The sequence below is a fragment of the Parasteatoda tepidariorum genome, chromosome 5 (assembly GCF_043381705.1).
Source record: "Parasteatoda tepidariorum isolate YZ-2023 chromosome 5, CAS_Ptep_4.0, whole genome shotgun sequence".
In the NCBI taxonomy this organism is placed as follows: Eukaryota; Metazoa; Arthropoda; class Arachnida; order Araneae; family Theridiidae; genus Parasteatoda; species Parasteatoda tepidariorum.
The window spans coordinates 57429758-57445334 of NC_092208.1; the positions used below are offsets into that span (position 1 = coordinate 57429758).

The following is a 15577-nucleotide window of genomic DNA, read 5'->3' on the forward strand; positions in this document are numbered from 1 at the left end:
TCTTCAGTTATAAACTTACAACGCTGACCTTCATTTACCGAGCTCGATTTCTGGGAATCATTCCATGCTTTGAAAAAATATAATAATCTGGCTAATAGTTTAGTAATAGTCTATTTTTTTAAATTTGGTTGAAATTTTTTTAATAGAAAGTTTTTAAAATTTTACTAGGTAAAATTTTAAAAAAATTTCATTCCTCATTCTATTTACGAACAGCAATGGCTAAATTGATCCTATTATGAGGTCTGTTACTATGAAAAAGAATTTTTATGGACATATTTTTATGGACATTTTTTTATTTTTATGGACATAAAAAGAAAATGCTTAAAATTTTCTAGGGGCTTTCAGGAAATAGCTTAATTCCTTTATTGATACTGAAAGAGAATGGATATAAACTTTCCCCCAACAGTCCAAGGATTAAAATTTAAAAAATTTGGTCATAAAAAGTGTATATAATAAAAGAAGTTCCATTGTGCTATAGAAGAGGTATAACTGGAAAGGGAAAACAGCTTTACAGTGTTTAAATTCTCTCTATATATATTATTCTAATACCATCCTAGGATTACACCTACATTTTAAATGAAAATTCAAATTTATTGAAATAAATATTTACATAAAAAATTAAAAAAAATTAATCCAGCAGCAAATAGCTTCAAACATATTTTCCATCAACTATAGATGTGTTTTGTGTCCCACAAAATTTTTTTTGTTAGCTATTTTACATAATTTAAAACCTGTAGAATGATAAAAAAAAAAGAAAAATATGTTATGCCAATTATGTTATCAATAATGAAAAAAAGCCTTTTTTGTGACTATTACAATAGTGATCAACTTTAAATTTAACTATACAAAATTTCTAGGGCCAGGATAGCCTGGTTGGTAGGGCACTGGGCTCATCTCCAAGAGGTCGTGGGTTCGATCTCCACCGGCCGAAGACTTCCCGTGTAGTAAATGGTGACTGATGCACATTAAATCTGTCGAGTCTGAAACTCCTCCATGTTCCCATAACAAAGCATACCTCTGGGGGTACTGATCCAGGATTTTCCTTGTCTTCTGGATTGGTTCAAAATTTCAAGACTGCGGAGTCGAACATTAGTAGCTGTAAACCCAAAATCGGGTCAGCTGTTCAACGACGGTTACATTATAATATATAAAATTTCTAAGACCCATGAAAGATGGTAATTAATAAGATGATTGTTTCCCAAAAATTTCTCTAAGAATGTAATAATTAATATTCTAATGAAGCAATAAAATACATAAAAGAAAGAACGACAATTTTGTTTTTCACAAAAATATTTATTACATTAATTTAAAAATTTTGTAATAAAAATATATTGCATAACAATCACATTTTTACAATTAACAATGGCAACAAATTTATTAATACAGATTAATAAATAATTCTAATGTATAGACATAATTAAAATCTTGGAAATTTTAAATACATATAAGTATAAGCAATACACTTCAAAAGCACTAACTAACCTTTAAATGTAAGGAAAAATTATTTGAAAAATCACCATATATTTCCTATGTCGTTTAAAAATTAGCATGAAAAATAAATGCTAATAACTTTTAAATGCGTCTGTCATAAATAAAATTTTAAAAGCAAATATGTACATCATTATTGTTGTGAGAAAAAAATGGATTTAAAAAATACAAGGTAACACTTTGTAAGCAATAATAAGTATAAAAGATATTCAGATAATTCTATTTTATTTGCCCCTCTGGTCATTTCCTATGGTGACAAAATTTGAAATACAAATGGCTTGAATTGTCAAACAAAGTATTGTAAAGTTTCAGAAAAAAAAACTTATTGAATGTCATAGAAAGAATAGCCTATTGGATGTCTTTATAAATGAAAAAATAAGAAGAAAAAGTTAAACTAAAATTTGGGCTGGCAAACAAGAAGCGGAAAAATTGAAAGAATTTTAACTCAAATTTCTTTTGTTGCCATTAGATATTCGATGTTGTTTTATTGCAAATATTTTTAAATAAAATGAAATGCTTAAATTCAATAGCATTTGAAATGAAAATTGTAGTAATTGCAAATGTTTTTCTCATATTTGTTTAACTATGTTAACTTTAATTTATTATAAAGTTTTAGAACAAGCAGGTTGTAATTTATATTATTCAGTAGGAAAATCTTATATTGTGTTTTAAAAATTACACAGAGTAAAAACAACACTATTCGGAATATTTCTGATTTGGCAAATTAGTTATTTCATTAAAAAAAATGGTAATATTTTCAATACTACTATTTTTTGCCTGACTTAATGTGCCTTAATACATATAAATAAATAAACTTTACAACATTATTTTAGGTCAATAATTTGTCATTAAGTTTCTATTGCTATTCTAAAGTTAGACGCAAGTTAACAAAATTTTCTCATCCACAATGTATTTCAATTGGGTTTCTCGTCTGACATCAGCTCTTAATTTCTGAGTCTGAAACTTTGCAAAACTTAGTTTGACAAATTTAGGCACATATACACTTAGTGTAGAGATGCGTTAGCATAATTTGAAAAAATAGAGATGCTTCATTATATTTGCAACTAGCAAACAGGATGTAATTTGGATGTAATACCTGTTATCCCAAAATCTGCCTAACAAGCCCTTATTTTAATTTAATAAAGTTAATGACATGTTTTATGTAATTTAAAAATTAAATTTGCACCTAATCCTCTAATTCTTTTCTAAAAAAAAAAAAAAAATCATATTTTTTTTTCTCAGAGAAAACTTATAGTAGAAATTAAATTATATAAATAGACTTTTTTTAAACTAATACATTGGGGTATTGGAAATAAAGTTTATTGGAACTGTCTGGTTTTATAAAATAGTTGTTATCAGTTTTCTACTGCTAAAAAACCTTAGCTTAGTGCTAAAAAACTTTCCTACTGCTAAAAACTTTAGTTTTTAAAGCTTGTACTAAAGAAGATTTACATTGTGCAGATTGAACGTCATAATGAATAGCTATCACAAACCAAATCTTTATCATTTTTGGTGGAGTGTTTCTAATTAATCTTATCTTCTAATCTTAGTTTCATATCTATCGTTCACTTGACAAACTAAAAGTCGCCCAGCATAGTTAGAATTCTAATCATAAGTTTGAGTTTTCTTCAGTTATAAACTTACAACGCTGATCTTCATTTACCGNAATCTGCAAAGCAATTTATCTTTATGCAGCTAAAAGTATAATTTCAATAACTTAGTAAAAAAAAATTTTTAATCAGTTTTTAATTTTTTCGTGTCATCGAACCTGAGTTATTATTTTCAAAATTAGAAGTTATAAAATGTCTCCTTTATATAAAATGATGAATATAGCAAATAAATATTTAAAAGCAATTTGTAAAATCCATTCTCATAAAAATAATTTATTACATTAAAAACTTTAACATCTAATTGAGAAAAATCTAAATATATAGAATAAAAGCACAAAAATAGGAATTTAAAATATGCTAAAATATGAAGTTATATAATTAAAATCATATTAACCCTTACCATAATACGGCTGCTTTCAGATATCAATTCTAATTAAGTATCAACAAAATGCAATCGCAAAGGGTTAATTTACAGAAACAACATTTTGCAAATGAATTAGACAATTTGAATTTCTAAACATAACATTTCTCAAATAACATTCATCATTCAAATAAAATATTGTCATGCTTTGTAAAAATTATTCAAGAAATAAAGATATAAAATCTATGTGTCGCAATATACAAATAATACAATACAATACATATTAAAAAAATACAATATTTTCTAAAAACAGTTTAAAATGCACAAATTAAGCATTTCATTTTTTTTTCTTGATGTATATGAAGAAGCAATTAAAATTATATTCCCAAATCATATAATTTAAAATTTATATTTAAAAGTTATAAATTAGAGAAAATTTCGTGCTAAATATGTTTAAAAAATCTGTCCCCCCTTTACCACATTTCCTTAATTTTATCAAAAGGAAATCTATTTTCATCAATCCAATGCAAAAATTCTGAACAAACTTGTTGACAAACTTTACTCAGAGTAATACAATCAGCTTCAGCATAATGGCTCTGTGGAGGGTCTTCTCCAAAAAAGTGATGATACAATTTAGGCAATGAAAATGACATCTTTTGAGGTTTGGCAATAAACTTAGGTGTTCGAGAATTTGTTCCATTTTCAAATAATCTTCTTCTCGCCTCAGAGTGTATATATCCATCTGATTTATATTGTTTCTTGGGAGAAAATGTAGGATCAGAAATCGGCTTTTTACACCTTTTCAATCCTTTATCATCAGGCACAGTTGATTTGCCAGTTGGCGTATGTTCATTTCTATATGCTATATTATCTTTATCACTTAATTTTTCCTTATTAGTTTCACTAGTTTTGGCTATGTCAGTGTAAATAGATTTTGTAGATTCCATTTCAATATCACATAGTTTCTTATCAATATCAGCAAAAATATCCATATCTTCTAAGAGTAAGTCCTCAATATCTTGATCGGATGATGGTGAGTTCCATGCTGCAACAGTAGCATCATTACTTACATTTTTAGAAGTTTTTGTAACAATATTGGCTGGATTTACAGAAACATTAATTTGAGCTTCAGCAGTAGCATTATTTTGATTTTCAACATCAACATTTTCCTTGTTAATAGAACATGTGTATGATGATTCAGAGGGAATTAATACAACATTATTGATTTTAGTACCTATGGGAATTGGGGGTGAGTTTATAATTGATCGTAGTGCTTCTAAAGTATCACCACAAAATACACCTGGGCCCAATGAATAGCTGATACGCTTCAATTCAGCCTGAAGAAGAGGAAAGTCATATCTTCTTCCATTGTGTGCAAGTAAACAAATTGGTGGCCTCAGACGTCGGAAAAAATATTTCAATAACTTAGGAACAGTTTCATCAAACTGCTCTTGATTTTCAAGCATATCATTGTACAAACCTGAAAAAGGATAAAACATGTTTTAGAAATAAAGTGTGATTCCTGTTCTTGAAGAGGGAAAGCAAATTAATTCTCAAAACAGGGTACCCACTCAATTTCAGAAAGAAAAAAATTCCCTGACTTCTCTGGGTAAATCAGGTAAATTTCAATGAAAATTCATGCCATATTTAATCTATGTTATGCAATTATTCATCATAAAACTTTGATTTTTTTTTAAAAATTTGTAATGTCAAATATCAAATTTTGAGGGCAGAAACATATAACAGCATGAGAAAGGAAACATGGAAAAGTTTCACTAAAAAGTGGAATTTTATAAAATAATTGTAACAGATGTTAGACCTATTTAATAATCTCAATAACTGATTACTGTTACTGACAATTCTAATACTGGTTATTTTCCAGGATTTTTTAAAAATCTAGGAGCTAGCTAGGAGTAGACTTTCCCAGACTACTCCTAGCTTTTTAGAGTTGAAATAAAATTCCCTGTCCCGTGGGAGCCCTTGTTGAAATATTTAAATAGGGGAATAATTTGTTACAGCCTAGACTGACCTAACAAATTGCCAAATTTGTAGACTTTTCTCGATAAATACTGAATCCTGAATAAAAAATAATAATAATAAATAAAAAAAAAATGATGCATTTGCCATGTTGTATATTTTACTTGAAGTTTGTTTTCCGTCTTTTATTAAGAATATAAGAATTAAGACAACATTTTGCACTATAAATTCTTCAAATGTGGGTGATATAATCTGTTGATAATAAATATACATTTCATATGCTTCATACAATTTTTGGAATAANAAAATAACCAGGTATGATATAGGAATATCAACAACTGATTACTGTTACTTACAATTTTAAAAATTTAAGACAATTGCCAAATTTGTAAACTTTTCTCGATAAATACTAAATCCTGAATCAAAAAAAAAAAATTATGCATTTGCCATGTTGTATATTTTACATAAAGTTTGTTTTCTGTCTTTTATTAAGAATTAAGACAACATTTTGCACCCTAAATTTTTCAAATGTGGGTGATATAATCTGTTGATAATAAATATACATTTCATATGCTTCATACAATTTTTGGAATAATTTTACTAACTAATAAACTAAGATTTTTTGTAAAATATAAAAAAATCAAAATCTCCTTTTTTTCTTTCTAAATTGTTGAATTAATTTCAAACTCAATCCTTGAAACTATTTAATTTCTTATTAATCAATTAAAAATAAGAAAGGTAAAAAAATGTAGGTTAAGCTTATCAGAAAATTTCGTCAAATTTAAATTAGTTCAGTTTAGTAATCTTTATTTATAATCATAACTTTTAAATAACAATTCAGAACTTTAATTCATAAATATTTTATAAATAAATATAGTTTTTAAAATTAATTGTTTTTAGGTACCCTTTGCTTTTAGCCAAAAAGAAAGCTCAGATAATAGAGTTTATGGAAATAAGATTGTATTAATTTATTTCACAGTAAATTTTTATCTTTTAAACTTAAATAATGTTTTATTTTCGTAAGCTTGGAAGGGGGGGGGGGAGGAAACACTAATAACTAGTTAATTGTGTTTCACCACTTCAGCTTTACTGGCTTCTGCACAAAAGCATTAATATATTGAGTGCATATCACGCATATTTAATTTTCAAAATTTCCACAATAAAGCAATTTACCTGTAATTGACATAGCACCAGGTGAAATTTGTGCTCTAGGACGAACACATAAACTTAACTTATTCAGAACACGTTGGTTTTTGTCATTTTCAAAGTCACTTCTGTCAATTGCAATTAGTGTTATTTCCGTAATGTGTACATTCTGTTTTCCTAGGAAGGAAGGGAGTCCAGTTGCTTCCACATCCATAAAAATCAGAGTGGAGATCGGGAGATTTTTTTCTCCTGATTGCAAATTATCTTTTAAGTTTTCCATCATAGATATCTATAAAAGTAAAAATTAAATTAATTTTCATTAAATTTGAAATAAATCAACTATAGTCAATTTCATATGAAGATGACGAGTTTTCTGACTTATGGAATCAATTAAACAAACACTAGCAAAATAGAATAGATACCAATAGATTTTTTAAGAACATGAGCAACTAGATAAGAATTAAACATTTATCACATCAATTTAAAACTCTTTATTATTATTTTTCCCCCATCTAAAATAGAGTCCTTTAAAAAGTCGCCAGAGTAATAAATGTGAAAAATATTTATTGAGAGTTTTAAACTAAATTAAATACTAAAGTGCACACATTATATTATTTTGCTCAATTAATTAATGCACTATAAAAATGCATAACAGCATTCACCCTTAATTTCAGAAAATAAATTCTCTTTCAGACTTTTTCAGGCATTTCCAAAAAATATAATAAATCCAGACCATATTTTATCTATAACATGAAATATTTCATCAGAAAACTTTGATTTTTGTATTTATAATGTCAAATATTAGATTTTATGAGCAAAAGAAATATCACTGAAAGAGGATGTAAACATGGAAAAGTTTAACTAAAATGGGGAATTTTTATAACACATAATTATAATAGATGTTGGAATTATTTAAATCAAATCTCAACTGATTACTGTTACTTATAATTTTAAAAATTTAAGACTGTTTTCCATGTATAATGTAGGAATTTTCCAGATTTTTGTAAAAAAAAAAGTGACTGACTATTCCCTGATTTTTAGAGTGAAAATAAAATTCCCTGACAATTCCAGGTTTTCCTTAACCCCTGGGAATCCTGCATAATTAAAAATAAATAAATAGATAAAAATTTGGCAATTCACATAACTTGCTATATATTCTAAACAAAAAAAAATTGATAGAGAAGAGAAATACATAAAATATCCTATTCTTCCTTTATATACACCTTCTTCAATGAAATTTACACACATAGTGAAGACATCAAAATAATTCAAAATTATGGTCAGATAAAAAGTGATAGGAAATGGAGGGAAGAAGGATGATAAGAATGAATATCTAAAATCTCAGGCATTTAAAACAGATTCAATTTAGAGCACTAGCCACTAACTCCTGGTCGCAAAACACACACATGCAAAAAAGAGCATGCATTTATGGTTCTAGTGAAAACAAATTTCTATCATAGTTCAGTATTCATACATAAAGACAAACATTTATTTAAAATTCCCCCTAATTAATAGATTTTAATGACTATGATTTTAAATCAAAAAAGCATTTTATATATATATATGATACTGATTAGTACAAAAAATACCATATTCCAAGAATGATCGAAATTCGAAAGTGTATAAAAATATTATTTTCTGATTGAGAACTAAAGAACATATTTCAAACCCCATTAAATTAATAACAAACATAATTTTAATTTACATGTTTTGAAAAAAATATATACAAAAGCCACATATGGATTTATTGACACTATAAAAATTCTACTCTATTTACAATTTCTAAATTCAAAAAATGAAATATTTCATATTAAAAAGCTCTTTAATTTTAATAAACTGAATATATAATAGAAGATATCCTGAAAAAATTTAAAGAAGATTCTTAATTCTCACACACTTTGTTTTGGTTAATGTTTAATTCTTTTTTATTTTTACAATGCAAACTATAATCTTGAAAAACAAAATGAATTAACAACAATGTTTGATCAATGCTACTTATCAATCCGGGTAATAAATAGTAAAATAAGCTGTTATCAGTTTCCGCAGAGATATACTTTACTTCATTCGTTTGAGCACACATTAGTCGAAAATTTAAACAAACGCAGTAAAAAAATTAATTTAATAACAAGAATGAAAGATATCTTAAATTTGTATAAATGATAAGGATAGATTAGTAACAAATTACATTGATAAAATTGTTAGATCCTTTGCAATCCCGATCAACCCAAACCAACGCTCGTTCTCCGATATTGTTTATATTTATTTCTGCCCCATTGATGACTCTTCAACTTTACGGTGAATAATTTAAGAAAAACTATATCTGGACAGAAATAGATACCGGATATACATTAGACTACCGACGTTTGTTGTAGGTTTTGTTTATGTGCTAACCAACGATTTGTGATAGAAATTTAAATTATTCGCTCTAATTTTTAATAGGCTACAAAAAAAGTAATAATGGCTGAAACAGAAGAAGATCTTACCATACCACGGGCTGCGATGAATAAAATGATCAAAGAATTATTGCCTCATATACGTGTCGCTAATGATGCTAGAGAACTTATTCTTAATTGTTGTACTGAATTTATTCATCATATAGCAACTGAAGCTAATGATATTTGTAATAAACTGCAGAAGAAAACCATATCAGCTGAACACGTATTGGGAGGTATTATAAATTAAATGCATATTTTTCTATAATTCTTTGCAATTGGCTGTGTTAGTGTATTTCAGAAGAGTAAGATTTCCGTATCGTGATCTGCGGCAGAACTATCTCCAAATCTTGGCAACTTCCGGGCAGCTGTGCTTGAGAAACAAAAGAGAACCAATTCAAAAGGAAACCTTTGCCAATTTTTTTTAATAAAACCTGCCAAATTTTTTTATTTATGAAAATCTCTTTGGCAGTTTTAGTTGGCGCGACAGTGATACGGAAATGTGCCCAAAAAATTACCTTTCCATATTTTTTGTAAGTTTAAAACTTTTGGTGTCTTGTTTATGGTAGTAATACAAACACATGCCAATATGGAATTATCTAAAATTGGCTAAGAGTATGTTCTCTTCCGTAATTCCATTTTAGTTTCTTATATGCCACTGTTAGATAATTGCCAAAACTTTGTAATTATTTTGGTTCATGTACCATTTTTCAAACTTTTTCGATCTAAAATGTAACCAATGATTTATAAACACTCACTAATTCTTTTTAAAGATTCTTAGAAAATTCAAATTCATGTTTAGTTGCATTTTATTCAAGTGGCTATTGAAAAACCTTATGCAGTTTTCATTTTTGCTGATATTTACTTGGTTTTCTGAATTACTATTTTAAAATTAGTTTAAAGTTATCTCTATTAAAGATGTCTTAGACTATATGTCTATAATAAATCAATTTGTTAGGTACTATGTTTCTGTTTACCATTCAAATTTTATTCCTTTTTCAGTCAAACTTTATTCATTCTGCTCGTCATTCAAATTATTTTAATTTGTAAAGAAAATATAAAAGCTCAATGTTAGTTGGTATATGTACCATTATAACACAGATAATTAAAATAAAAAAATATTAAAATTTTCAGGGTGGTCACCCACCTGGAAAACCTGGAATTATCAGGGAATTNCGGATTTGAGTGGCCACCCTGAATTTTGTATACGAAATAAAGAGTTTTTTAGTGGATATAGTATGTTATAAAAGTACATTAAAAGAAAATCTGAAAGATTTTTCAAAACTAACGTTAGTAGTCAGATAATGGACTATTTATTGATGCTTTATACTTTTCAAAAATCATTTTTGTAATTTTATTTTTATTCTTATTTTTGCGCTTATATTTCATTTTCAGCATTTCTATCATTAATCTCAAAATTATAATTTGATATATGAATCCAACGATGTGTAATCAAGTGCTTTTGCATTTTAAAAAAAATGAAAATTTTTGAGAGTGATTGTGATAATTATTTGATCATTATTAAGCTTTACAAAGGCAATACCTAAGATTATGATATGTTTGTACATTTTATGGACTAAGTTAAAAATACACTTCAACTAATAAAGTGTTTTTTTTTCCTTCAGAAAGAGTCTAAATTTATTTGCTATCTAAAACTATTTAAAAAAGATTTTTAATTATTGCACGAATATACATACATATATATAATATTTTTACAATAGCTTTAGATGCCCTAGGATTCACTTCATATAAAGAGGAGGCTGAAGCTGTTTTGAAAGATTGTAAAGCAATGGCAGCTAAGCGGCGTCGACAAAGTACACGTTTGGAAAATTTAGGCATTCCTGAAGAAGAATTATTAAGACAACAGCAGGAACTTTTTGCTAGGGTATATCATTGCATTCATGTTAAATAAATTCAGAAGTTATGCTGTTAAAAAACACAAAGACACATTTCCTTTGATTATTGTTGATTTAATAATTTAATCATTGTGTTTATATTTGTCCTATGTTATGTATTGTATCTGAGATAGATGTAAGAAACCATAAATATCTTAAATCTGTATCTTTTTGTTAAAAAAAAATCTTATACATTCCTAAGTTTTTCAAAACTTTTTCAAACAAATTTCTCTAGTTTTTAAATAAGCTGATCAAGTAATTTAATAATCATAGTATTGAATTAAAATGCTGTATCCTGGTGTACAAGTCGACTTTTCAAATCCAAAAGTTTTATGAAAATATGGCATCAACTTAAACGCAGTGATAAAGCCAGACATTCGTTGATTATAAAATATCGATGCATTATATACATTGAGATAGATATGAATAACTCAGTATAAATTTACTCCTTTTAAAAACTATTTTATTGCATATACAGTTAATTTTACCTTTTCCCTCATAATATTTTCTTCCTGTATATGGATATTTTGAAGAAAAAAAATGCATTATGTGCAGAAAAAAATGAAAGAAAAGGAAGATAGGATTTCAAAAAGGATTCAATTTGAGCATTTCTAAAAATATCATTACGAAAACTTTTAAAATATACAATAAAGCTATAAATTTTAAGATTCCAGAACATCACTTGTGTCAGATTTAATAATGTTAGCAGTGTTGTATTATGGATCTTAACTCTGCAATGAAATCTACTTCAACCTCATCTGCTGAGATCCACGAAAAATGTTTTTCACCCCTATCCAAAGAATTTGAATTTCCATACTTTTTAAAATATTTTACAATAGCAATAAAGGTGAGATAAACCTAATTAACTGGTTGCCCCATGGCATTTGTTTATGTTTTTATTTGGAGGAAAATGTCTCATGTTCAGATAGAAAAATGTGAAATATTTTTAACTTGCGAAAATTTTGTAGACTTATTATTATTATTTTTTAGAAATGTTTTTATTTGATTTTTTCAACAGTTGACTTTCACTTTCAATATATTAGAAATTTGTAAAATAAAAAGAGGGGGCTCGACTTATGCACCAGGACATACGGCTTCTATGATTATTTTATAATATTCTCAGATATTTAGTTTTAATATTTGTATTTCAAATTTTGCCCCAGAAAATTTCAAAATTCATGTATAAAATAATGCCTGAATTAAGTTTATAAAAACCCCAATTTTTTTTTCTTCAAATATTAATGGAAACATATGAATGGTTTTGATTGTTACCTATTATATGCAATCTTTAAAAAAAAATTCAATCACAATGAATCTATGGCTGCAGTTTTATAAGAAAAATCAGAACCATTATGTATTAGCAAAGAAGTATCAAGCATGAATAAGCATAGATGGAACTTTTCGCATAGTGTGATTGTTTATTAGGATAATTAAATTTAGTAACATTTAGGTCTTTACAAATATAATGGATTTCTCTTTTTCCTCTCCTTATTTGCACAGTCAATTTAATTTTCAGGCAAGTCTCAAATATTTATGACAGATATCCATATTATAGATATCTATGTTTGGATGTTTTCTGAAAAATGAGTTTAGTGAAGCTCACTTCAAATCTCTTCCACTATGTAAACAGAATATTTTTTTGTGTTTAATTTCTCAGAGCAAATCTTAATTTAAAAATAAGAGTATAATCAAAAAGTTTTATTATAATTTTTTTATTTTTTGTATATTTTTTTTATTTTTGTATATGTATTTTTTTATTTTTTGTATTCAATCTATAAATTGACTCCAAATAAATGTACTTGCTCAAAATTTATTTTGAAGGAAAAAATCTTTTTCTTAACAAAGATACTTATTTCTTCTGCAATTTTGTATTTATTTAGTAGCAGTAACTTGTCAATCTTGATCTTAAAGAAGCAGTTCTCTTTACAAGTGAAGCTTCAGAGATTTAAAAAAAAAAAAATTTTTTTATTAGTCTTAGTTGAATCTTAAATTTTTTTTATTTATTTTGGTAAAAATTTTTGCTTTTTATACACGTGTAGAAGATACCACAGACTCTTAAGCCTTCGTCAACAGAATAGCTAAGTGAACTGATCTTTCATAATCCATAGGCGTAACGGTAGCTTCGCTTTGTGTAATGAGAATTTGCAAGCATATGATTCACGCTTAGATTCACCATTTCTCTTTTTTTTTCCCCAATTTTTTTATTATTATTCTTCAATGTTATTTTATTTCCTAGGATGTTGAAAAAGTTTCTTTTCATGCACTTTTGAAAATATATAAAAACAAACCTAATTTGCATATCCTTATTTAGATCTATTAAAAAAGTAGTGACTAAAGATTAAGTGCTGCTAATTTTAGATTTTCAATGTGGTTTATTCGAATAATTTATTTATTGTAAATGGAAATGTGGCTTGAACATTTCTCAAATGTTGTATTTTCTGACACGCTAATCTCCTAGGGTAATGTTAATCCTGTTTTAGAAATCTAAATAACTTGCTGTAAATTATTAATGTTTAGTATTGAATTTGATTATAATTCCATGAAACAGCACTTAAATTTTTAAAAAAATATATTATTAGCTACTGCGGTATACAAAAATAGTCTTAGTCATTTTTCTAAGATAGCCTTTTAATATTTTTATTTCACCTTTCACTTATTTTCTTGTTATTTCATGCCTAAATTGGAAAAAAAACAAAACAATTTCCTTTGTTAATATGCTGATAATATTTGTCCTCACACTATATTTCTTTTATTTTTCTTATTTGGTTTAAATGTTTATATTTAATTAGCTATTTTCACAACTGTTATTAGCTAATGAAAACTATATTTACAGAATTTAAAACTTGCATTCATTGAGATTTATTAAAAATTGTTCATACTTTATGCTGAAGTATTTTTTTAATTTTAAGAAAGTATCTATAACCTAGTGATTAGTATAGTTAAGAAAAAGAAAATTTCGAAGAAAATAACACTTTAGATTTTGGCATTTCATAACAGAAATAGCATAGACGTGTATTTAATTTTCCCTTACATTAATTATATCTACTTAAGACAGTTTAATAATTTTATGTTGTAAAATAACTTTTACCTGTATATATTATTTTATTTTTAATAATTAAAATAGAACAAGAAAAAAAGTGAATAACCAATCATCATATAAATAATCTTGTATTTAAAATCATTTTCTAACCGTATCTTGTAACAATAAACTTCCTTGTTACATGTTGTTCCACTTTTTTTTAAGGCTCGACAAGAACAAGCAGCTTTAGAACAACAAGAATGGTTACAAATGCAACAAGCAGCACAACAACAGTTACAGCTTCAACAGCAGAACAGTCGCACTGATGAAGATGAAGACGATTATTAGTTGTATAAAACTGTGAAGGATATTTTGACCATTTTCTTTAATTTTGTAAATATTTGTATTAAAATAAAGTTGTTTATGAATGTGCTTATTAAAAAAAAAAAACATTCTCTTATTTTTTATTTATCAGTGTAGTTTGTTATCCATTCTTTTGATAATATTTGCATGTACTGCCTGTGATATCTACAAAACTCTTGCTCGATATTATTTCCCACCAACATACTTTCATTTATTTTTAAAATTTTACTTTCTAATTCTTATAAAATCTTTGAATTTTTGCAGATTTGTGTTATATTTCAGTTTCTCCCAGATTGAAACTACTTTATCTAAAAAAAATCTTAAATTTATGTTCTATAATGATTTTTCATCATAACATGTTCTCTAACTAAGAAGTTCTAACAAGTTCCAGAATCTCTAATGAATATTTTTTTAAGATATTCAATTATGAATTCATTACTAGAAAATATCAGTTTTTGAGCAAGAAAAAAAATATAAGTAAGATAATTATAGGCAAAATTAATATTTAAACACTGTCTATAAAAATAAATTACAATATGTAATTTTATTTAAAAAAAAAAAAATTCTTGTATTTAGCATAAAGCTCACCCCAAATTTCAAACAATTGGAAATTTATTAACCTATTGTATAATATTACTAGCCAATCAATTATTTTTAAGGCTAAATTAGTTATAACTTAGTATTGTTAAAAATTAGTAAAAATATGAGCATAATGATTGATTTATAGAAAATATGGAAACTAGAGAATACATGCACGAAATTGTGAAAAATAAAATTATTTAATTAAAATGCATTTAAAATTATTTTGTATAGCATATTTTTAAGAAGAGAATAAGTTTTTTAAAAAATGTAAGCAGTTTCTTCATGAAGTTTTAATGATTATAAAATATAATTAAATATAAATTCACCCATATTTTTCAAAAAGAAGTTTTTAAAGAAAAAAAATTTAAAGAGTTTTTAAAAAAATTCTGTATTGATAAATGTATTTTAATCTTATATTTTAAGGCAGAAGTTACGTTAAAGCATTTTAAAGGAAAACTTTATATTTACTATAAATGCTAAGGTTTAAATGGCTAAAATAAGCTTGCAAATTTTGTTCATCAAAAAACAGTTATAAAATTAAATAAGCCGTTAGAATGCTGTTAAAAAACTCAATTATAATAGTTTTCTTATCTATAAATATAAATGGTTATTGCTATCTTAGAATATTAAGTTATTCGTGCTGACTACTTTTATTGGGCAAACAAATCACAAAGCGTGATCCTTAATTAACAAAAAATGATAAA

At 26.2% G+C, this 15577-nt stretch overlaps 3 protein-coding genes across 5 annotated transcripts in view; 2 read left to right on the top strand and 1 right to left on the bottom strand.

The window, feature by feature from the left end:
• Positions 1-15577, top strand: part of LOC107437395 (uncharacterized) — a 548903-nt gene that overhangs the window by 116216 nt on the left and 417110 nt on the right. The gene's annotated exons all lie outside the window — the stretch shown is intronic.
• On the bottom strand, positions 1273-8847 carry LOC107457102 (uncharacterized). 3 transcript variants are annotated; one of them, XM_016075173.3, is made up of 3 exons: positions 8768-8847; positions 6610-6871; positions 1273-4939 (listed from the first exon to the last, which is right to left on the bottom strand). In XM_016075173.3, the coding sequence occupies exons 2-3, from the start codon at positions 6863-6865 to the stop codon at positions 3933-3935; spliced, it is 1263 nt and encodes a 420-aa protein (XP_015930659.2). In that variant the 5' UTR covers positions 6866-6871; positions 8768-8847; the 3' UTR covers positions 1273-3932. The 3 variants fall into 3 exon arrangements, with proteins under 3 accessions (XP_015930659.2, XP_015930660.3, XP_015930657.2); XM_016075174.3 differs by having other exon boundaries at positions 8480-8813; XM_016075171.3 differs by having other exon boundaries at positions 8642-8810.
• On the top strand, positions 8785-14386 carry LOC107457103 (negative cofactor 2beta). Its single transcript, XM_016075175.3, has 3 exons — positions 8785-9250; positions 10736-10899; positions 14154-14386. The coding sequence occupies exons 1-3, from the start codon at positions 9040-9042 to the stop codon at positions 14274-14276; spliced, it is 498 nt and encodes a 165-aa protein (XP_015930661.1). The 5' UTR covers positions 8785-9039; the 3' UTR covers positions 14277-14386.